This window comes from Pithys albifrons, chromosome 11, assembly GCF_047495875.1.
Source record: "Pithys albifrons albifrons isolate INPA30051 chromosome 11, PitAlb_v1, whole genome shotgun sequence".
Lineage (NCBI taxonomy): Eukaryota > Metazoa > Chordata > Aves > Passeriformes > Thamnophilidae > Pithys > Pithys albifrons.
The window spans coordinates 20,930,723-20,955,573 of NC_092468.1; the positions used below are offsets into that span (position 1 = coordinate 20,930,723).

The 24,851-nt window shown below is 37.3% G+C and overlaps 1 protein-coding gene across 10 annotated transcripts in view; it reads right to left on the minus strand.

The window, feature by feature from the left end:
* Positions 1-24,851, minus strand: part of NAALADL2 (N-acetylated alpha-linked acidic dipeptidase like 2) — a 439,661-nt gene that overhangs the window by 165,136 nt on the left and 249,674 nt on the right. For all 10 annotated transcript variants that reach the window (XM_071566282.1, XM_071566279.1, XM_071566281.1 and 7 more), the window contains one exon: positions 10,768-10,887. In XM_071566282.1, coding sequence (XP_071422383.1) covers positions 10,768-10,887 — 120 coding nt within the window. The remainder of the gene's footprint in view (positions 1-10,767; positions 10,888-24,851) is intronic.

Here is a 24,851-nt window from a genome sequence, read left to right on the forward strand (position 1 = left end):
CATAAAGATTTCTTAAAGCAAGAATCCAAGAATGGCCTGAACCAGTAGATTTGGACTTGCCTTTTTTCTTATACTCTATAATATGATAAACAGGAATGGGACATGGCCAGGTGGTTAAGTGGATAAAATGTTATCATATTTCCTCTGAGATTACAGTAGGAGGCCTGACTGAAATGAGTTGTCAGGTCAGTTCCCCAATGGACATTTTATTTCATAAAACCATCACATATAACTGAATACTGATATAAAAGGCAATATAGTCAATTCCCACTCCAGGGAAAACCAAGATTGAGTCAGAAGTGAAAAATATACTTCCATTTTATTGAAAGGGAGGTCACTCTAGGTCACCCCAAGGTCACTTCTGAGGCTGTGTGGTAAGAGTTCTTATGATGTGTGCATAATAATTTACAGTGGAAAAACATAAATAACACTTCCCCTGTCAGTGCAGGCACTACTCCAACCTTCACAAAACGCAAACACTGTCCTCTATCTAAAATATTACCTGTATCTAGAAATAACTGCACTGACAAATCTCAGCCTATGCACAAACTGTGATTATTTACCATTCCAAGGCTATCAGCAGCAGCTGTGTGAGGGTTTGGGTTTGCTCAGTTGTGAAGTTTTTATCTGACAAAGAACATGATTTCTAGAGAAATTTGAAGTGTAAAAGTGATGTGAAATTTCAAAAACAAATAATGAAAAATGACACTAGTTGATATATGGCATCCCAAACCAATCAAGAGAAGTAGCCCCAACCCTTTTTAATTTAAGGTTCCAGTGACTGTGATCATGCAACTTTTGTCTTCTCTCCTCATGAACATAAAAAGTTCAGATTGCAACAATCTTGATTGACTATATGTATCAAAAAGCATCCAAGTCAATGTTTTTAAAAAAACCAAACTATCAATCACCTTGAATGATCACAACTCCAAATACGGAGAATTAATTGCTCTCAGAAAATTACTTAGAATAAAATCAATACTAAAAACAAACAAACAAACAATAAAGCAGAAAGAGAAACCCCCTAAACCAAAGACAAAACCCACTTAGAAACATAAGCATGTAGTAGGGTAACATATAAATTAAAGTAAGCTGCCATTTACTTAGATCTAGAGAAAACAAGATAATTCTAACTTTGTTGTGCATGTTGTTGTTTGTGAATTATTCACTCAGTCCTAAAGAGGGAATTAGAATGCCTGAGTTCTCATATTGAAATGCACAATCTTCTCCTGTTAAGTGAAAATATGTTCACTGTGGAAGAATTGCCTTCTGCACAGAAGGTTAGTTTAATGTTTTGGCAATCGAAACAAAATATTCCAAGTGGTTACTGCTGCACTTGCAAAGAGGGTGCCAATTATATTTGTAACAATGGAGTTGGTGTTTTTCTTCTCAAATTCATGCTCAGGCATCAAGAGGCCTAAACAGCTAAGAGTGAAATTTTGACTTTGGTGTTCTATGGCTTCTTCAGTATGATGCAAAGAGAAAATTCAAAAATATAATGCTTAAAGACACCTCTTCCCTCTCAGGGGAGAGAAATAGTTATATATTTTAACCATCCATGCTCCACAAAATTCATCTATAGATCTGAAAGGAATTATTCAAATAACCCAAGGGAAAATAATAAAAACCTTCCTTAGGCTATAGAACATAAAGATTAAAACTCTAGTTCCAGGGATGCAAATGGCAAAGGTTGGCTCTCAGCATTCAGCAAGGCCAGGTTTATACCCAAAGTTCTGATCACACAGCAAGCTACAGGTGTATTTGAAAGGCAGAATTGAGAGTTTCATACATAAATCACAAGTGCTGATTTTGTGAACAAATTCTCATAGTCAGTCTCTAAAGTCATGCAGAACCAGCCCCAATCAAACCAAGGTCTGAATCTGGCTGCATTTCCTAAAACTGCAGGACCAGCTACAAAGCTATTTCTATTCACAGAACCCACCAGGTTACTGAACCAGGTTTTTTTTTTTCCTTAACTGCATTTGAACTTAGCTGCATTTTAAAGGACAGAGGACTAAAAAAGAAGAGCCACAAGGCATGAAAATCATTCTTCAGTTGAGTAATATGTGACATCTTGGTTTATCAAATAAAACTTTGATACTAGGAACAGAACCATTTACTTCTATAATCTCTTAAATAAAGTTTTATATAAATACTTTATTCAAGAATTATCGCTTTTGATAACTTTCATTTCACAGATATGTAAATCAACTGATTATTATGAAGAGAAAAGACCTAAAGGAGAGTAAAATGCTTGAGAATAATCACAAGATCTTTTTAATAACAAAAATAAACTAGTAACTACTACAGAACATGCCACACAATTCAAACCCAGTACTGAATGAGGGGAGTACTTATAAAACACTTGCTGCCTGAAGAAAGATGACCTTTTCCTCTGGTTAATTCTCCATAAAACACCAAATCAGCAGCAGGCAGAGTGCTGGTCTGTGCCCCTCCCTTGCAGAGCAGTTTGAGTGGGCAGTTCTGAAGGGCACTGCCATGGCTTGCACTATTTTCCCTAGTCCATGGGCTGACACTTCCAAAGAACCAAGAGTCATTCTGGCAGGATGAGAGTTTATATATTCACTCCTCATCTCTACTCAAAGCTCCTGGATCTTCCACCATCTTTTTTGCTTTCTCAGCTGTTTTTGAAATCAAACAGCATGTGCTGGAAACATGAGCTGGAAAAAGGCCCAGATAATTTTTCTGTCAATGGCTCATTCGTGGAATCCAAGCTCAACTAATGCAGGAGACCAGCTCAATTAGCAGCTTGGGTAGAAAAAAAATCCTGTAATTCCCTACATAAGCAACAAAAAGTGTGCCAAGACCACTAGCAGGAGTGTCACCAGTGAATCTGCAGGAAGAACCAATTTTCAAGGTTTAGATTCTACAAAGGAAAGACAACGTGGCAAGTCTTTCCATCGCCCTACACACAAGTAGCTGATCAGCTGGGTGGACTTTGGGCTCCAAGGTGCAAACTGAGGCAATGGATACCTTAGCTCAGGTCTGCTTCAGAACAATTGCCTCACAGCAAAGCCATTTCATTGACTCTGCACCATTTATCAGGATATAGCACTCAGACAGTAAATTGGATGACTGCATTTACTACTCACTTTTTAAGGGCTTGATAAAGTAGAAAATTATGCTTGGGTTTCACACCTCTAAAATCTGACAAGAGCTTCAGAAGACCCCAGGATGAATTCTTCATGAGTCAGCCATTGTCCATGTTTGAATGGAAGCCACTTACTGTCTCACTCAATTTAAGCCTATTGCACTAAAAGGAGGAGACCTCCTATAATAACATGGGTCACCCCTTTCCCTCAGGAAACAGCAATTCATTATGGGAGCTGGACTAATTTTTCAAAGGATACATTCAATAAATGTAGTGAATGTGCAATTAAACACTCAATTGAGTACATGAATATTTAGAATTATTTTCCCAAGAGAAAATTACGTGTTCAGTATTACTGAAGATAACAGGACTATGTGCTGAGTCAAACTGGTGACAATTCAGTGTTTGATTCAGCACTAGAACTTCAGAAATTTCACTATCAATGCAGAAGAGAAAAACAGAATGGGAAGTGCAGATGGGAACACAAGTTAATCTGCAAAATGGAAATGGCTTCTCAAAGTGTTCAGGGAAAATTGTGCAGCACCAAAAATGCAGAATAATCGATCCCTACTTTTGCTCATTAACTTACATGTCCCCTCGTTTACTCTGTTAACTGCACATTTCTCCTTCCATGCAAACAAATCCAGGGGTTTGTAAGCAAAAAGGAAATGAGTAATAACCAGAAGTCCTTTTACCAATGCAAACAAAATGTTAATTACTTGAGAATATTGACAAGTTGTGCTATAATTATGCTTCCTTCCAGACATCAATGGCTTTTTTTCCTACCTCACCTCTTACATATTCTTCTTAGTGCTTATAAGAGCAAATTACTTTCTCCCATTTATACTGTAAAAAGTAGAGTGAGAATTCCCTCTTTAATTTACTGCAGTGCATTTGACTAAGGGAATAAGAGAGCAAATTTTTGTCAACTACTTCATAGTCATCTGGACAGATACAGATTGGATTTATAAGTGCACTGGTAGTGTTTCACTTTTAGGTAGTACAGGTCACAGTACATCATCCTTCAAATGCTGGATAAGTAGGAGAATTGACATGCTCAGCTAAAAATTACTCTGGGCAGTAACATCCTTCTAGGAACTGAATACTAGAGCTCAGTGTGACTTGGTTCCAATCAGGAACCAAGCCACTGTTTCTGTTTCTCTATTTGACTGCTTGGTTAGTCATCAGCTATAGATTTCTCAAATCAGTATGATCTCTCAATTTTCTTTCCCAAAGTACGTCACACAGAGGGCATATCACAATTGGTACTTTTAATTTATTTTTACTTTAGCTATATTTTAAACTAAGTTCACCAATAAAATGTAAAATATGGCTTCAAGATGAAGTGATAAACCTGGGCAGAAACTTGATTTTTTAACTCTGGTATGTGTCCTCAATGGGCTTAGTCGACCAACCCAGAACAGGTCTATGATGCTAAGGCAGGGTGACTCCAGGCTTCTCTAATTAACTACTGTGGTTTGTTCCTTCTCTTCAAAGGAACAAAAAAGCATTGTTATCAGTTAAAGCAGGAGGAATATAACTGAAAACTATGTCTACCAATCTCTTATATTTCTCACTTTCTGATGAAGGAAGGCCAATGATCTTTCTTCAAAACAAACATAAAATTCCTCTTTAGTCACTAAAGAGTAGAATATCTCGTGCATCATTCCGTGAACTATGAAATAAGGAAGAGGCAAAGAGGTGACTAAAAGAGTCATTCAAAACAAAGGATTGATGAGTGTGAAATCTCAATTACATAAACAGCTTTTTGTAAATAGACTTACTGTGCTGTAAGTTTTTTGAAGGCCTTGGTAGAATTTTTCTACATAGAAAGTGAAGAAATGAAAGGGGACCATTCCTGAGACTGTACAATATCTAACAGATTAAAGAGGCTGTTTGAGGAAGGGGAAGGTTAATAACACAAGTACATTAAATCTAACCTTTGAGGGGGAAAAAAGGATGAGGAATAAAAGCAACTAACTAGAAGGAGAGAATCTCCAATAAACTCAAGGGAGACAAAGCCTAAGGAAAAAGGACCCCAAACCAGGTAGGTAAGAATTAGCATATTTTGTGCAAATATAATTTGCCTAGTTGGCAAAATCTGCATCAAAAATTTGAATGAATCAACTTGAATTCAGTTTAGATTATCGAGAGGAAGTCTCAGGATTTTGGGAATCAAGATGAGATTTTAAGAGGATGCTATTCCAGTGGATGTTACTTGATGATCCCTTCAGGTCCAGGTATAGTTTTAAAAGCTTTTAGATTTTTTATTCATACTACCCATATCTATGGCTTGAATTTTCAAGAAGGGCTTTAGGAAGGGATAGAATATCATTAAAATTCCCACAGCACTCACATGAGAAATGGGTACAGAAAGAATTTAGGAGCCTTGGAAAAAATTCCATCATACAAAAAACTCTCAAAAAACTCCAACCAAAACCCCAGTGTCTTTAATAATGAAATGCATATAAAATGTTGATGTTCCCTAAAAAAAGCTTGGGTTTTTAAATATAGTTTAAATAGATAGATAGATAGACAGACAGATAGACTTTCTTTCTTTATTTAATATGCACACACTGCATATATGTGTGCGTATCTTTACATATATTTATTTTTGTCTACATAGGGAGGGAGGAAGGAATGGAAGGAAAGAAAGTCCCAGTTAAGTGGAGATTTACAACATAAATTGTAATCTTCACAATTATATGTGCTACCCATAAAAAGTACCCGAGAGAAAGAAATGAACAATGTAGACAGTAGAAAAGTGAAATTACTTTTTCCAAAGTAAACTTATTTAAAACTGACACAGTTATTAAATCGAAGTCTTTTTGCAAATTGCCTTTATTCTGGGAATCTTTCATATTTTCCATTTAGCAAATCCTTATCCGTAAGGGCCTGCCAATAACCTCTGCATAAACACCCAGGCATCCACATTCCTAAATTTAATGACAGTTAAAAAGCGATTTTATGAATATTTATGAAGACAGTAAATTATTAAAATAAATATAGATATTTACATGGTAGAACAACATCTTCATTTAATGGATGTGGAAAAAATGTTAATATGTGAACATTTAAAAGATGAAATGGTTTGGCCTTCAGGGCTTTTGTTACTCTATGAAAAGTTAATTTAGGACAAAAATTATGGCATTTTTGTGAATTGCAGCTCCTAAAGATTAAATCATAATCACGACTCACAATATTTTTCAAAAAAATGAACGTGTTAATGGTATTTCCAGAGGCTGGATATTGAAGCTACTATGCAGTTCTCCCTGAGAGGGCTTCCTCAGGCTTCTCTGCACTCACAGTGGTGACACAGACGAGCTTTAGGGCAGAGGTGGGGATGTAAGGTGGGTGTGATCATCTTTCTGTCACCATACATTTTATATACTATCACAATATGTTGTCTACAAACAGTGGGCAACTCAAGATGCTTTTTCTCAAAAAGGTGTTCTACATCACATGGGTGATTTGTCTAATCACTGGTAATAAACCTCATCTTTCTCCACATTTATAGATCCTCCTGGTTCAAGGATATCAGTGGTCTGCCCTGTCCTGTGGCTACTCAACCTCATCAGTGATCCAAATAACCTGAGTTCCACCAAAACAGGAATTTTCCTTCTAGCCAGAACACAAGGAGCAGGTCATGTTCAACCTCAAGGTGTGAGCAAGCAAGGATTCTACTTCTTTTTATGGCTCCTCACTCCAGAAGTTGTGCTTCACTTCTGTTCTACATTTGTCCTATTTCAGCTCCTTCCCCAAGAAAGTTTTTCCTCTTCCTTAATCTGATCCCCTCTTTATTCAGAAACAATCCAGCTCTTACAAGTGTCTAAGACTAGTCACAGGATCCCCTTGGGAGTTGTCATAGCAGTTTAAATGTTTTACTTCTGTCAGTTTTTCAGCACTGTGCTATTCTGGTTAACCAGAATGACTAGACCATGGCTATGCCAAGGGAACGTGTCACCCGAGGACTCCCTGAGAGCATCCCTGCTCAGTCTGCTGCCTCAATTCATGTTGCTGCAGGAGATTGTCACTCCAGATGCTGGGAGTAGTAAATTCCTAAACGTTTCAGTTGCATTTGTAAGTGATTCTGCTTTTGCCATACTACAGCTGCTCCAGCCCTTGAAGCATTGCTACTGCTCTTTTCTTCTACTTTTTATATTAATTTTATAACACACTAGAGTCTTGCTCCCTAACTGATCTTAGGGGTGCCCTAAGGATGGTAAAACCCCTTTCCCAAGCCTCTGCACCACTCTGATTTATATATGTTAATACATATCCTTTTTTATCCATTCTTTTTATCACAGCAATGCAAACTCCTTGGTTGCTGTTTTGTTTTTTAGTGAGATTTCCCCCCCTCCACAGTCAATTGATCCTGTGCTATAAATGTAGGGTCCGTGTTATTTCTCTTTATAGCTGTAATTTAGAATGTGGCTGTAGTAACATATTCTTTCTTTGGAAAGGTCCAGTTCAAGGGACTGAGATGTGTCTGCCAGGGATTGAGACTGGCTCTGCCAACCCCCTGGACATGTGCCCATGGACATTGCTCCTCCCCCTCCTGCCCTGACCAGACACAACGTTCTGTTTCAGTGGAACAGAAATGAAACACTCCCAACGAAATCTGAAAATCATATCCAATTACAAAAATAACTCCAGGTCAGATTTCTACAAATCTTGTTCTCACAAAGCAGCTTAAATTTATGAACCTTATGAAATTTAATCAGAATTACTCATGTTAAAGACTAAACTGCATATTCTAACAGCACATTAACTTCAGGCTTTTCTGCATACTCCAAATTCCCTGTATATTCTGATTTCAAATTACTCCAAGCTCTGAACTCTCTCTGCTGCTTTCAGTGTGTCTGAAGGAATGAGAGATGGACCCAGTCTGAAAGACAAAGTAGAAGCTCCAATTTATTTTCAATCTTAATCCTCCCCCAGATTCTGTATCCTATCCAATCTCCATATACTAAACATCTACTGCAAAAATAGTCACTAATATAATTATTTTTTCCAAATATTCAAATTTCCATCACTTGGGCTTATTTTCATAAATCATCCCCTTGCACATGAAGCCATTTTCTACCAGCACATCCTTTTTGTTACTGTGATATAAAGACTAAAGAATTGTTGTTCAGTTTTCATGGTGATTTTTCTGCCAGCAGCAGTTTATTATTTCTTTCATGTTTTTTTCAATGGACTCAGTATGGAGAGAAAGAACAGTCAAGATTAAAAAGAAAAGAAAGGGAAATTAAATACACAAAAGAGGGAAATAGAAAAAAAACACAAAGAACAGCAGTTGGTGAGTACAGTAAAGAGAGAGAAAGAGGGAGAGGCAAAAAGCATACCCATGCAAGGGAAAATTCAAGCTGAAAAATACAGACATGATTAGAAGCTCTGTTATGAAGATGAAGCCTTAGTGCAGGGTCTATAAAAATAAGACTCAAATCCAGAGTGAGATATCTGTATAATATAAAGGAATAATAATGAGAAATTAAAGATTAAAACATGAAAAATACAAGTTAAATAGAGAAATTAGAAAGAAAAGCAGTAAATATATATGTATATATAGCCACAGCTCTCTTATGAACTAGTGTTCTGTTTTAATGTAATGTAAAACCAAGCACATGGGAGACAGAGATAAGGAAAATATAAGGAGAGGGAAGTATCTGCTGGAACAGAAATGTGAGACTCAGTAAGTACAGAAACATAAACATTAGGGGTGAAAAGATAGAAAAAGTGGATTCAGTAGTGAGATACTGGGCCTGTTTAAACCAGAAGGACTTGCTGTTTAGGGCAATATTTCACTTCAAATATTCCTTATGAAAGGGGAATCTATTTCTGATAATCTTTCTACATATTTTCTTATGAGCCAAGTAAAGCTTACAATTATTTCACTGCAAAAGAGATACAATTTATATTGTAAAAAATGATAGTTTATAGCATGAAAAAAAGGAGGGGGGTGGGGGTGGTGCTGCAAACTTCCTATCTGCATGAGGAGAACACAGAAAGTAGGTTTGGGGACTGAGTATGCATTCAAAATCCGTCTCCTGATCATACCACACTTTGGTTCATCGGGTAAAACAGACCTTGAACGTGCAAAATGGATCCTTTAGGAGCAGCAGACGAGCACCTCAGCCACCTCACAGCACATATTTGGGACCCGGGTACAGCCAACCCACACAAAAAGCTGCCAAGATATGCCTTGTTCTCATCACCACTTGCTTTCCCCTCCCCCTTCAGGCTGCACAATTTCCTAATTCAGACACAGTGAGTGCTCACAGCAACACAAACCGGTAAAAAGTCCATCTCTGAGACAGTGCTGTTCCAGTAAACTTTACATCTTTATCAAATTCCTCCTTTATGAGCCCTGATTGCTCTTTCGTTGGTTTTGTAAGTAGTGAGATGCAGTATCAGATCAATCAGTGGAAACGAAGCACAACAGCCAAGTTCCAGCAATGACAACTGACCTTTCATGGGCATAATTAAATTGCAACTAAATAATTGAAATAAACAGCTCAACCTACTCAGCTGAAAATGGCATTTTTATTGAGACAAATCTTATTCCTATAGAAAAAATAGTAAGTGGTTGTTTTCTGAACTGGTGCTGTAGGCCTGACTGTACTTTCTATGGCCAACAGAGCAGATACTGATTCTCTCAATTGCAAGACCTGGAGTCACTGCTCTTTTATAACCGCATTAGCGAATTGGGAATGAATTGTTTAAGTATTTATTGGGCTAGTGTATTTTCTGAAAGTCAAACCAGCCCTTTTGCTTATAAAATACTTGCAACAGAAGGCAGTTACTGGGCATTTAGAATTTAAATGTGGTTTATACATTGAGTCTATCACGTTTAATGTCCCAACGGATTAGTGAGCTCCTGCTCTGAGCTCTCTGCCAGCACTGGACTTGGAGGAGAAGATGAACATACCAGTCCTCACATACAGCCCTTCCCACACATAATCTCTGCCAAAGAAGGAGAAAGGAGGGAGTGGATGAAGAACATGGTGGCAAAGGCAAATTCTCCACACAGCAAAGCTACATAATGCCATGATGAAACCAAGTTACAATGCCATTTCTTAAACAAATCCATAAGCAATAATGTGAATCCTCCTATAGCAGATGCTACTGGTGATTTCCCTGCAATCCCATTGCTGGCAGCAACAGATCCAAGTTCGGGATGTTGGACACAGCCCAGCAGGGCTGGAAAGACCCACAGCAGCCTGAGCTCAGGTGAGCATGGACTGTGCTCTGCCTCCTTTCACAATATGCTCCAACTACAGCCATCAAACCAAGTGTTACATGCAACTATGCGGAAACAAAAGATTTCAGTGCACTGTTCTATATTTTTAATAGACACAAACCCAACTATTCCTGACCTCAGCTACCTTTTTTTGTTCTCTTAAGCCTTACTAATTTTTTCAGGGCTTTCTTTATTTGTCAAAAGGCTTACTGTACACCCAGAGAAAATATGGCAGAGTACTGGGGCACTGCAAGATATGCAGCAAAATAAATAACTGTAACACATAGAAGGCAACGCAGAGCAAAGAATGCAAATACCACAAAAGTCCTGCCTTACTGAGATAGAATGGTAAAAATCCCCAAAACCAAAAAGATGAGTAATTTAACTAATATGTACCAAGCTTTTGACTAACCTTATAAAGCAAAGGTGATTGTCCTAGCTTCAAAAGTGCAATTTTTTTGGTGACGTTTGTAATAGCTTGAATCCGGATCAGGTCTTCCATGGTCCCATACTGGACATCCACAAGCTCTGCCTGCAAAGAGAAGACAAAGTTCAGGCTATACCCACAACCACTCACCTCTGAGGGTGCTCCTGGCACAGAAACAAAGTTGTTTGCATAAGTACAAGCACCTGAGAAGAGTGCTGCAATTGCACTACCCCAGCTGCTCTCAGCAATACCTGTAACAGCAAAGAGCTTGAGACTGGAGGCTGACACATAATTTCGTGGAATTTTCACTCACAGTCTACCAGCTGTGATAAAAATCCCATTTTTTTTCCCCAGTGGCTTGAGTGATGCTGATTCCAGTAAGAATTTTCCCTCATTGGCTACAGAAATTTATTTAAAATTGTGTAAGTCACTTCTTTTTATTTTCTTAGAAGAGATCAGTCTTGTGAAGCATTTCAGTAAATGAGTGATTATACTGGTCACTAATGAAAATACACAGGTAACACAAATTCCACTAAACATACACTGTTTTATTACGTGGTCTCATATGATTCCTGATTCCTTACCTATTGAAATTATTTTTATAATCCATCAGCTATCCAAGCATTCTACTCAGATAACCATACCTACAACGTATTATGCTCTGATATGTAAACTTTTCTTCTAATAACTATTTTAATTTGTTTTAAAGTCACTTCCAACTGAAAGTGTTTAGAGCATGGAGATCTCCAGCTCTTCAGTTAGGCCACTGCAAGGAAATATAATAAAGTTCTAGGTTATGATTAAATTCAAGCAATGGCAGTAATGGAAAAATATTTCAGGATGTTTTAAAGGATTTTTTAAAAATATATATAATTCAAGAAGGACCAAGGACATTTTCTCACACACATTTATAGCAATAAATTATGGTGAAGACAAAGCATGAGGATAATCAGTCTTGTACATTACTATTTCAGAGTGTTATGAACCTCTCAGGACACTGCTGAGGACATTCAGGAACCTCTACATCCCTACACAGTATTCACACTAAACACAAGTACAAGAAGACACAAGAATATTACATCAGTGTTTAAAAATTAAGAGGAGCAGTACAAGATGGAAAAGTTCCTCTTTCAGTACAGTTTGGTAACTTAAGTGTGAATTCATTGCCAAAGGCAACAGGTCTGATTTTGGGTATCGCTACACAAAGTGTTTAAATTCTTGCAACAGTTGTTCTCAACGTGTGGGATGTGTGAAATTTTACTAGATTCCTGAACATGGGTATTTTAGGCAAGTATTTAACCTTTATGAAACTGTATCTGAATGTTTTGTCTGAGTTTGCATCTCAACATTTAAATTGGAAGCACACAGAAATTTTGCCCAGGTTCCTGTCTTATTAAATGTATTCTAAATTTTTAAAATAACAAGCTTCCAGGTCTATAGCATGTCACCAGTCCTGTACAAACCAAGTATTTGGAAAGGTCAGCCCAAGTTTTAAGACACTTTTGATCAGCAAATACCAGATTTAACATCAAATTACTGAAATGTAAGAACAGAAAAGCTTGCACTTCATACTGTTTCTTCTAAAATATACAGGGGTTTGATATCTAAAGGACTTGAAAAGTATTTAATAAGAAAATTCAAATGGTGACTACAGGCTGCCATCCAATATATATTTTTTCCTGTATGACCACCATATTTGAAAAATAGGATAAAATTAAGATTATTCTGTAATAGGAGAAGGTATTTCATGTTTTACCTAATCTCAACCTGCCAGTTATAAGAAATTAACCTCAGATGAGGAAAGGGTATTAACCAGGGTACTTCTTAAGTTCATAAAATTTTACCTGATCCTGTAGAATTGATCTTTATTTTAATTTGTACTTATATATGTGTAAATAACTACACTTTAGTGCAATAATTCTTAGCATCTCAAAAGTCTTATGGCTTGAGAGATTACGGGAGGTTACACCTGGGTTGGTTTCTAGGGACACCTCTATCTAATTCCTTTGGACACATTGCCTTTCCCACTTACCTTCCCACCGCAGAAGTCAGAGCTTTCATCTTTCATCTGAGAGAAACTGCACTGAATTTTCGCAAGGCAAAATCAATACACAGAGATAGAACATAATGAGGAATCAACCCATTGGCTTCTCCAGTGTGCCTGTGTGGAAAGGAGATGCCTGTCCATCTACACTGATGTGCTGCTCCTCCACACATCACTTTTGCAAGCTGCTTCTCCAGGGTGCTATCCCTGCTCTGGAAACGACACAACTACATGTGTGCACAATTACTAATGCATTTAGCAACTGCCCTTGGATGTTCTTAGTTAATTTATGGATGCAAACTGCATCTTCAAGTGCTGCTCACTGGTCTTTCCCAAGCAACAATACGAGCTCAAGAAGAGAGAAGCAAAATAAGAGGCCTTGCAAAAGCTCAGCTCATTTTTTAATTATGTGAGAATCAAACTTGACTCCCTGCTGCCCCAAACACTCTGCAAACGATGTTCTAGGCTCCAAATGTTAAAAGCAAGCTCCAATGCCAGAGCTATTAAATACATTCATATACTGAGAGTACATGGAAGAAGTCCATGTACATAATGAATGAGCAGCTGGGTATAATACAACAGACTTACATGTGCTTTCATCACACATCTTCCACATGAAGGATATACATGTCAAAGCTCAATATATTAGAAATTTTTCTTCTGCATTCACCTGAAAATAAGTATGACTTAAACATCCTGTAACTGTCCATCTTTAAGGGTACTTGCACACTTCTATTTCACTGTAAGTCTAAAGTGCTTCTCATCACAAATCTTTGACCTTGAATTTTACCTTATGGGGAACTGTGAAGAAAAACTGCACATCTACCAAAGCAGGTTCTCACATTCTGGCAACATCACATATAGCCAGCAGCTGGAGGTTTGCACAGCTAATCTCAGATTTAAAATCAGCTAGAATGGCAAAAAAATGGAATAAAATATTCTCTTGTGTAAAACTACACATGGCTCATCCCAATAAGCAAAATTAATAACCCATTGGAAGAGTTTAGAACAAAGTCATAACATTTTGGCAACACAATTCAGAAGCTCATAGGTACTAATAGATACTTTAGTAAGATTTGTAATAGAAAACAAAATATTTTCCACTACTTGATAACAATATCTCATCAAATACAGCACATCAGCACTAGCTCAGGGGTTTTTGGTTTGGTGCTTTGTTTTCGGGGGTGAGGGGGGATGTTATTATTTAATTAACTGGGGTCCAACTAATTGGACCCCCTACTTCCAACATAAAATATTGAAAAGATACATCTCTGAAATAATGGTGAGGGATTCTATTGAATCCAAATTCTCCTACCTTCTCAATAATCCACTCAGAAACTGACAGACCATTTATGTTGCATGAAGGCCTGTTTTAGTCACAACATTCCTAAAACCTCCAGAAATGAATAAAGATTAAATTTTCTATTATTTCTTTTTTCTTTTTTTTTTAAGAAATGCTTACAACATAACATAATCCTCATTTTACACATACCAGCTTTTTAAAAAGCAAAGTACTCAGCCCTCAACTACCCATATTCGATAAACTGCTTTCCTATGGTAGGATAATTCTGTTCAAAAACAAAAGAGAACTCATCCTTTTATCAGGTGCTGAAAAAGGGCACTTGTCTACTTGGTTTAGATATGCAACAGCAAATCCTCTTACCCTAAAACTGGGAAACTGCTAAAGAATGAGTTGTTTTATCCACCAGAATTAGGCACTTACTCCTCGAATTGTTTCATGCTATGCTGTTTGAAAGATATGACTATTTAGGAACAAATTGTGATGTGCATTATGGAGTTCAGTAGTATTCCCCCATGCATGAAATGAAGTAGGGGTAGGTAATAAAACAAACATTTTTAGGAAAAGTAATTATTTTATGTTAGACTTATTATTAGTTTCTAAGTCCCAAGATTATGCTCATTGAGTTGTAAACATTCTATCTTAAAAATTTCAATAAAATCCCTCTAAAACAGAACAGAAAAATACTCTGAAAATGCCATAATCAAGACAGTCATGGATTTTTTTCCTAATTTCTTGTATTTATCTCCAAAATGAAACAGAATAAAATGGTGTACTTCATCTAGTCATAGAGAACAAAGAGCACAATAGGTCTTTAAAAGGAAAAGTATGAATAACTGTATGAAGCAGGTGGCAGTTGGGGTCTTGAAGATGCTGGATACTATTTTTTAAACCTTGCTTTATAAATGCTAAGGCAAATAAAGTAAAAAGGTAATTAGGTCAAAACTAATAACAAAAATATGCTTGTCTATCCCATTGTTATCAGCCCAATTGACTGAGGAAAGGGATTTAATAACAGCATTATGTATCTGTATCCAACACACTGGCTAAGAGGCAGATTGAGACTGATTTGCCAGGGGGACACATGGCATGAAGAAGATTCAGGGAAGAACTCACATGAAAAAAAAAAACAGCAAACACCACAGAACTCAAAAACCAGGAAGGGATGTTTTGCACAACCACAAAAATGCAGAAGGAGTCAGTGCAGATAAGAAAGCAGCACTTAAACTGAGGAGCTCAGGGTAGAACAGCACAACACTCAAGTGAATACTTTCATTATTATTTCTCAAGAGAACTCATTAAGGTCACTACTGATCAATGTCAAAGAAAACTTAAAAGTATAAACTCAGCAGAAAACAAAACCAGAAGCAGAACACAGGATGGCTGGGGTGAAAACTCTCTTTATGTTACCTGTTGTCAGATCCTCTGTTCAGTAACCTCAGATTATGAATATATTTTATCAAATACCAACCTGTTGACTCATATTCATGAACAGCTTCAGTACAAACTGTTGAGGAGGTCAGGGCTATGGAAGCTGCAGTATGAAAATAGCTGATAAACAGTAGCACAGTCAGGCACACTTTCCTGACCTACCCACCAAAAGGTTTTGGAAACGGATGACCTAAAGAACCCCAAGTATTGAAGAAAACTAAATATCAAATATGTAATTCTAGAATTATCAACCCTCAGTTCAGCAACTGTTCAGGCTTACTAGAGCCCCTTCTTTCATCCAGGTCAATGTCATTCATTTGTCCTTCAAAATTCAGCTGCTATTTCCATTTTTTTTTCCCACAAAATAAAGGCAAAAGAAACATCCAATGCACAATCAATCACAATTAAACAACCTTCAACTAGTCATCCTGTCTGAAATAAAACTCCAAAATATATTTGCAATTGTATCTGGGAAGGCAGCATTTTGCAATCAGGACATGAGGCGAACTTTAATTAAACACTTCACTATAATTTATTTGCACAGCTCTGAAATTGAGGCTGAAGGCAGCATTCAGCAGAGCATAAAAGTAAACTCAAGCTGGTTGTAGATCAAAGCTGGACACCACTGAATGCAAAGAAAGCTGCAAATAGAAAACTAGCTGTTCTCTAAAACTAGAGAAGAGAAAGAAAGAAAAGAGGAGATAACAGAGCTGTGCCTAAGTATGCCAAATCTTTTGTTGGTGTAAACTCTGTTACACCTTCTGACAGGAGCTGCAGCTCCCATTCCAGCCACAAGGAACCCCCGACAATCAGGGAGCCACAGGAGTCTCCCTGTGACTGCCACTCCCCAAGCCTCCTTCAGGGTCCTGTTGAGCACAAGGAAATGGTAATTCCAAACTTACCTTTCACACTTTGTCCTTCACTTCACTGCTTCCAGGCAAGAAGGACAGATAGAGATGCATGTTTGTGAGTCCTGTGGCATCTGCTGTCTCTAATTCAATCAAACAGCTGAAAGTTGAACTGAGAAAATAACGTGCCAAACTAGTGACTTTTTTTACAACTACACTTAGTATGAGTAGGATCTGTCCGTCTGTTCCTTCATTGTTAGGACTCTCTGCAGACAAGTGCAAGTGCAGTAAGTTTTATTTTCTGGTCTGTGTTGGGAGGCTCAGCATTAATAGAAGAGAAAAAGATCTGAGAACACACAATTAAGGGTATATTTCACCATTTAGCACAACAGAGAAAAAGGGAAGAATTTGAGGCAGATAACTGATTTTTAAGAAGAGAGATGTTAGGGCAGGAGGGCTGTCACATGAAAAAGTTGTTTCTTATAGAGCTGTTTTTGCTACATAATAAAAATGTGTTCCTGGAGAACTCAGTTTCCATGAAAACACCATACTCCATTATAGTGTTTACAATAATTTTGAAATAACACTATCTTTGCAAACCCCTGGTGACCTTTCCACTCTCTATTTTCTTTAGGAAAAATTTCATACAACATCTCAAAATCCAAGTGTGCCGTCTTCTGCTAGCAAATATTAGTGTTTTGTGTGTCCTGTGACACTTGGCCCTTCCCAAACTGCCTGGGAAATGTCAATAATTTGGGGTAATTACACAGAAACACCTCTGAGATATCCCGTGAATGACTAAATTGTGTATTTGAAAATAGATTCTTCTACCTTCATGGCCAAATTTGGGAACTATTTATCCAGATATATTTCTAGTGTCCCAGGATTCCTCTATCCTTGAGCTTCCTTTTATGTCTTATTAGAAAATTGGAATGAGAAAAATAATCTTATGCCTTGAAAACTAATAACCTAATGGATTTTTCAGGAAGCCTCAGGCATGCCAAAATGAGATTATTTGTGCAATTTGAATTTGAGCACACTGTCTGTGCTCAAAAAAGCAAATGATTACATATCTGGATTAACTGAAGCTGATATTGCTCTGCTACAATACCATCAGATGCTTCTGACCAACAATGTCTGGGCAGATTTAAATCAGAGAACTTCAATATTGCTCCACATAGCAAGACCTGTGTGGAGTCATTAGAGAACTATTTGGTCATTAAGTAACTAGTGAATTTTACCTGCAAGCACTGCTCTTCAAACAGATGTGCCTTTTTTTCCTCATGGTTGTTAGCACCTTACTCTATAGAGGGTTTTTTTTTCTTTTTTTGCTTCAATATTCTTCTCCTACAATAAAATTCTGGAGTAGTTCAATATGACTCACAGCATCAGCTTACAGTCAAAAAGGGTTCATTCTGTGTCTAGATTTTATTATATAAAATTGCACACTGCAGTACAATGACAGCTAAAACTGTAATTTATACTAAAACAGGAGGAGAAAAAGATGTTCCTTAACCTCAGTTTGATGGAGATTGGCCTTGCAGACTGAGTTCAGTCACAGCCACATTTCAGGCTCACTCTCTCCTCGTCCCACCTGTCCAGCTCATACAAGGCTTCAAGCTGAAGCTTCTCCTACAGGTCATTTTTGCTGTCCCAGAATCACTTTTGAAAGACATTGAGGTTAAATTTGTTTGGTTGTTTGCTTCTGTTTATTGCAGGGCTTTTCGTACCAACTCCGACAGAGACTGAATCAAGATCGAAGCCTTTTTATAGCCTACAGAAAAGAACCTTTACTGTTTTATGGTTACAAAGCCCCAAATAAATCTAAGCTGACACAGCTCAGATCCCTGTAGATCACTCTCATCCTGTAGACTCCTCTTTCTATATCTATTTTCAACTTCATGTTTCCTTCTTTTAATTCTTTCATACTCCCCTCCTCTGTTCCAAATCACATCCTTTGGGTTTCCCAAAAGGCAAAAATAATACTTGAATATAACTTCTTAATTCATGATATCCAGCAAGATATCCAAAGAGTATATATTTTTTCATCTTTTCTAACTCTATATAAACATAAATCTAGCTTTTCAAGTTTCTGAAATAAAATATTGTTATTGTCAGTCACATTAAACTGATATTTCTTTATTTTAAAATCTCTAAGAACATTGCCTTTTGTTATAAAACATTAAAGGACACGAGATCATTAGATGTCTAAAATACTATCAGAAATTTTATTATTTCAGACTTTTTTAAAGCAGTGCTGATTGTTTGTCACTTCACAAGTAATATTATTTTAAATTTTAATGATTCTTTCTTATTTGTGTTTAATATATTTATATCCCTCTCTTTATAAGAGTTAACAGCAAAGCTATTTGTACCATTAGTTCCTAAAGCATAAAGTCACATTGATCATACTTTTCCAAGAAAAAAACAGTAATCTGTATTTGCCAGCCTACTTGGTTTAGCTTATTTAGAGGTAATTATTCATGTAAATATACATTTATGAATTAAAAAGACTGAGGATAAACTAAACAAAACAGAAATTAATCAGCTATGATGTGGGATCTTAAAAAAATGAATCATAAGCTACATATGTACACAGCAAATTATAATGGTGTGATTTAAACTTGGCTTTAAAATTTTCAATGGAAGGGGCTTTAGATTCAGTCTCATTGTGTCTGAACTCAACAAATTCTCCAGGCTGGGCTGCAGTGTGATGGAGGTTTCCTTGGCTTCTCTGACACACAGAGAATCAATGCAAAACACCCAGAGGCTGCAGATTGTGCTCCTCCAATGGCTTTTCTGTCATATATTGAATTAAAACCAGGCATTCCCTCCTGCAGTAGCCACAAGCTTTTAGAGTAGAAGCTTGAACCTTAGAGAACATGCCCAGAAGCACTTTACACACAATGGACTCTTCAGGACAGCTGTGGCAGGGATGGTTCCACCTCAGCTGGGGAGAGGAGATACAAAACTGAATTGGGAGAATTCTCCTCCACCTGCTCAGATACTCAACATGAACAACAGTGAAATATGAGCATATACCTGCACAACCAGAAACATAAAGTCATCTCCTGTGAAATGAACAATGTCCTGTCAATGCAAACAGCATCAAAGACAGAATGTGGGTCAACTACATGTAGTGGAGCACTACATGAAAGTGCTTTAAAATCTAAGTAAAACTGAAATATTTAATATTCTACCATATAATACATTTGATATTTTAATTCCCTAGAGACAGGTGTTTCAACTCTGCTCAGTTGTTTACTTTTTAGAATCAGTTTTTCTGTGTCAAAACAAAAATATGTAGAAAACAGCCTTACCACATCCAGGCTTACAGTTCAGAATTCATGATTCAGAACCATACAAGTTTCAGGTGGGGTAGAGTTAATTTTCTTCACAGTGGCTGCTGTGGGGCTGCGTTTTGGATTTGTGCTGAACACAGGGCTGATCACATAGAGATGTTTTTCCTCTTGCTGAGCAGGGCTTACACAGAGCCAAGGCCTTTGCTGCTTTCCATAATGGAGGGAGAAGACACAGCCAGGACAGGTGACCCAAACTGACCCAAGGGATTTTCCAGACCATATGACATCATGCTCAGTATAAAAAGTAGGGGCAAGCAGGAGGAAGGGAGAGGACGTTTGCAGTGATGTTGTTTGTCTTTCCATCGCTGTTACCCACGATGGGGCCCTGCTGTCCTGGAGGTGACTGAACACCTCCCTGCCCATGGGAAGCAGTGAGTTAATTCCTTCTCTTGCTTTGCTTACGTGCATGGCTTTTGCTTTCCCTAAACCATCTTTATCTCCACTCATGAGTTTTCCAGCTTTTACCTTTCCAATTCTCTCCTCAGTTCCACTGGTGGAGGAGTGAGAGAGCAGCTCCCTGGGGCTTGGCTGCTGGCTGGGGTTAAACCCTGACAATGCATTTTGAAACAGTGCAATTATCACAGGATGAGAAGCCCATTTCCCAATGAACTCTCATAGCAGCACATGCACAGGGAAATGCAATATATAGGCTAGCTGGGTTTCTATGCCCACTTCTGCAAGAGGAGGTCATCCACTCCATTAAGAGAGCACTTGAATTTTCAGAAATGTTGGGGAGAACTCTATTTTCCAAATTATAATAAATGCTCTTTTACAAAGTACTTATAGCTCTTGCTTGGCCAAACATCATGTACTTGAACATAATGAGAGAGATGCCCAAGCATGTAATGGTGCAAACACCAATCTGAGTGTTAAAGCAGCATTTGAGCAAACCTGCAGAAGCAAATATGCAGTTGTGAAAAGGAAAATGACATCTTTCCCATCTCATGTGAATTTTGTTGTTTTGAGTCATTGCACAGATTTATAGGTCTCTAAATTACATCTGTAGGAAAAGGACTGGAGAAAATATGTTCTAAAATGACAAATATATTCAGATGACAGAAAAGGACTCCAGTGAAACCAGGGAATATGTTTGAGTGATAGCAAATTCAAGTGGCCCAAATGATTGACCAGGACAAATACACATTTATATCTATATCGGGCTGTACCTGAGAACAGCTCAGTTCTATGTGATTAAACAAGTATATATTTCTAGTTTTCAGCCACCTAACATTTTGCAAGCAGACATCTTAAAAAGAGACAGTGTGCAATTCAGGCCTTATAGATAATAATACTGTATCAGGAAGAAAACAAAGTTCTTTTCTGTTCCAGGTTTTCAAGTTTTGCTTTTTAAAGTGCACTCAAGATTTTGGATTTCTGATTTAGTCATTCAATGTTATACTGCAATCTACATTGTTTAATCACTTAAAGGTTTTCTATGGCAGCACAATTTAGTTTTCCTTTCAGAACAACTACAAAGAGTTTTAAAATGTTTTATTTTTATTAATAACAGCAAGGATTAAATGGTAGTTCAGGACAGGTCCCTGCCAGGGATCCTTGCTACAGGATAATTAGTAGATCACCTTTATCCTAAGTGTTTCCAAAGGCTAAGGTGAAGGTTTTCCCCAATTGTGCCAGATTTCACACAGGTGTTTTGAGCATTCATCTCTAAATGTGGGCAGAAACACCACAGAGAATTTGTGAAGTTGGTTCATGTGCTCTCAGCAGGGATGGAAAATGCTGGAGAAAAAGAGAAAATCCAATTCAAAGGACACAACCTGCTTCTTTTTAGAAAGGGTCCCAGGAAACTCTTTACCTTTTACAGTGACATCCTATTAAACCGCATCTCAAAAGAAAAGCTGGAAAAAGTTTCACATTATCTAAAAACATATGAGAAATTCTTAAGAGTCTGGAATCTGGGCAACTTGATGGAAAGGAGGAGCAACCTGACCTGCCATCATATAATCGATTTTACTCTTTAACACGAAAGCTTTGACATCAGTGTAGCCCATCCAGAGCTCTGGAGCTGGATCAGGACAGAAATTCCCTCCATTTCCAAATAGCCTGGAATTCAGCCTCTTTCACAGCAGTACAGAAATGCTCAGTACCATTTCAATAATAGTACTTGATGGTTCAATTTTCAATAAAAACAAGTAGATACATTGTTAGAGAACTCTCAGTCACCACAGAAATCTGTGCTCAGCTCCTTCTCTTTACCTGTTACAAACTCTCCTGCCCCAGATGCTGATCAATCAACAAAAGGAAACCAGAAGGAGGGAGCTCAGGATGTGCTGTGTGATTCAACCACACATGTCCCTAATGGTCCCTCTTCTGACATCAACTGCTGTGCTTCCTGAATTTTAATAAATACAAGAGACTTGTCAATAGACAAGACAATGACCATACAATGGTCACCTCTAACAATGTTCACTACTCATAACATCTCCGAGAATGTTCCCTCCCCATTTCTTCTTTTGTCACTACATTTTTGGTACCTACTTTACAAACACCACATATTGGGAATGAATTATCTTCATTGTCTGCAGAGAAAATGGGACAATTATGAAAGTTTATGCAACCCTACAGGCATTAAGACAACAGCAATAAAATCAACTCAGAGTCAGTCTTAGCCATTGGATCCTGAGCTTAACACTGTCCATACTGATACAATTTCTCAATCTAGATTTTATTTTTTGACACAACACAATTGTAATGTTTTCCTTCAGCCTTAAGACATGAAGGATTTATAGCTAAAAGGGCAACATTGACAAAGATGAGGAAAAATTTTTGAATCTTTTTTTTTTGTTGGAAAACTGATGCTTTAGTTTCTTTTGCTAGTAACATAATTTCTAACTTTCAAATTAATTCTCTCTCTCAATTTCTCTCCAAGTAAAGATCGTGCCTGGCAATAATTGACCTGCAGTAAGAGAAACTTCCCTCCTGGATGACACTGGAGCAGGAGCTTTCTTGCATATTTAAGCAGCTTTGCTCTCTCATAGTGAAGCCATTGCCAGACCTCTTCTATCCTCATTCACCTCTGTCTGCCCCTTGAAGACACCAGTGAGAAGCAGTGAATCTTTCAGGAGACAAGACTAACTCTGTATGGTAACATAATTCAGTGAAAGGAAGATAAATTTCTTGAAGTATCTTCTTTCTCACGCACTTCTACTCTTGGGCCAGTCACAATCTGGTGATTGATTAGTGACCTTCTCTTTGAACTGCAGAGCACAGGAACACAAAAAATAATTATGAGAATAGAACTGATATAGCTCACAATTAATTCACATTAAGGCCCTCCTAATGAGTGAGATAAACACAGTAACTAATATTCATTACATGAGGTTAGACATGAGATTTATTTGTATTTAGTGCAAGAGACAGCATATCAGAGAGAATAAAAACCTAGGAATGCCTAAACCTGGGAAAAGGGAAGATCAGTGTATTTTCATCTTTATTGAGTTTGCACTGAGTTTGGTGTAGGGTTGTTGTTGTTGTTTGCTTTTATTTATTAGAGGCTACTTCTCTCCTGGGATTGCAACTGGTAGGCGGAGTCAGAAGTTCTGTATTTCCAAACAGCTTAAAGGGAATTTCTGAACAAAAGGTTTTTCTCAGGCCATTTTAGTCCAGCCAGTGAACAGGCTCTTGCATTTTCACAGTTCACATACACGGCCAATGAACTTCTGTCAACAGCACCTGGATACCAAACTTAGACTTTTCAATGGCTAATATCTGGGTGGATTTTTTTTAGCTTTTTGTTCTTTTTTACATTTTTAAGAATTCAGTTCTTATATATATATATTTCAAACAGCTGTGTCACAGTAGAGTATTTTTTTCATCCTGCTCTGAAAGGTTCCAAAAGATATTTACTTCAAAGGGTTTGCTCTGAGAGAGGTCTTCTTCATTTTTTGGTCTTTCCTACCACCAAGGCTGCATTCAAGTTTAGAGCATTCCTCAAAGCAGTCTCTAGAGAGGTACATCCTTTGCTCTTTTATGCCAAAATTCTTCAACAAAGAAGTCAGACAAGCTGCAGTCCTCACCAAATTATTCTATAATTTCAGCATTATCCTTTAATAGTTTAGATTACATTTAAACCGGTTCAGTATGTTTATTTTTTTAAAGAAATTATTTCCACTATTTCAACTGCTCATCTTAGACTATATTTGGACTTTAGACTACATTTGGTCTTAATATCATCACATTCTAACACAGAGATAGGAAAACTTCAGACCTGTTTGGGATTTTCAGTGCTACTTCCATTTCAAAATATTAAAAAGGATTTTAAGGAGACAAAAAGAGACTCCCATAGAAACACATCAAATAAGCTGATATTATTACATTACAAGAAATAAACTTTGAATATTTTGACAAAATGTTGTCCAATATAGACTGTAGATGTTATACTGGTAGGCAGAGATAAAACACATTGCTAAGGCTTCAGCTGGTAAGATTTATCACGCTGCGTCCAAGACTAAAACAGTTCCTGCTGATTCTTTTCAGCTGCCAGCTTTAACTCAACCATTATTTAGACTTTTTGTCTATTTTCCAAAATAATCGAGTGCAGTGCTTCAGAAGAGTGATCTGTTCCTTTTCCATGCCTGAGTCTGCCAGGGTCAGAAACCTCTGCCCATGCTCCCAGATACAGGATGTACATGCACAGTAAACTCTGCTTTCAACTACACATGCTTTTGCATTGCTCATGTTCCTTGAAAGGTTTTAAGACTTGCTTCTCTTCCTTAAAATAAACTAAAAAAATGAGAAGCAGCAACAGTTTAATCAATACTGTATTTTACAGTCACTTGTAACTATCATAGAACTGAGTAGCATTTTAAGCACTTCTTTATTGTTAATGCATGAAACTACACTTTTAAACAATAAAGTCCTTTAAGTAGTTTTAGGGACAAGGGTTAAGTGTTATATAAATAAAAAAAATTATGTTATTGTTCTCATACCAGTTGTAGTTATTTCCTCTTATGTTTTTCTCATTCTAGCAGTTTTTTAAAAGCTGATATTTGCTTTATAGTCTCTCTGCTGAATGAATTTTTTGCTTTTTTCAGTGTGAGATTCCTTTGAGGCAGTTTTAAACCTTC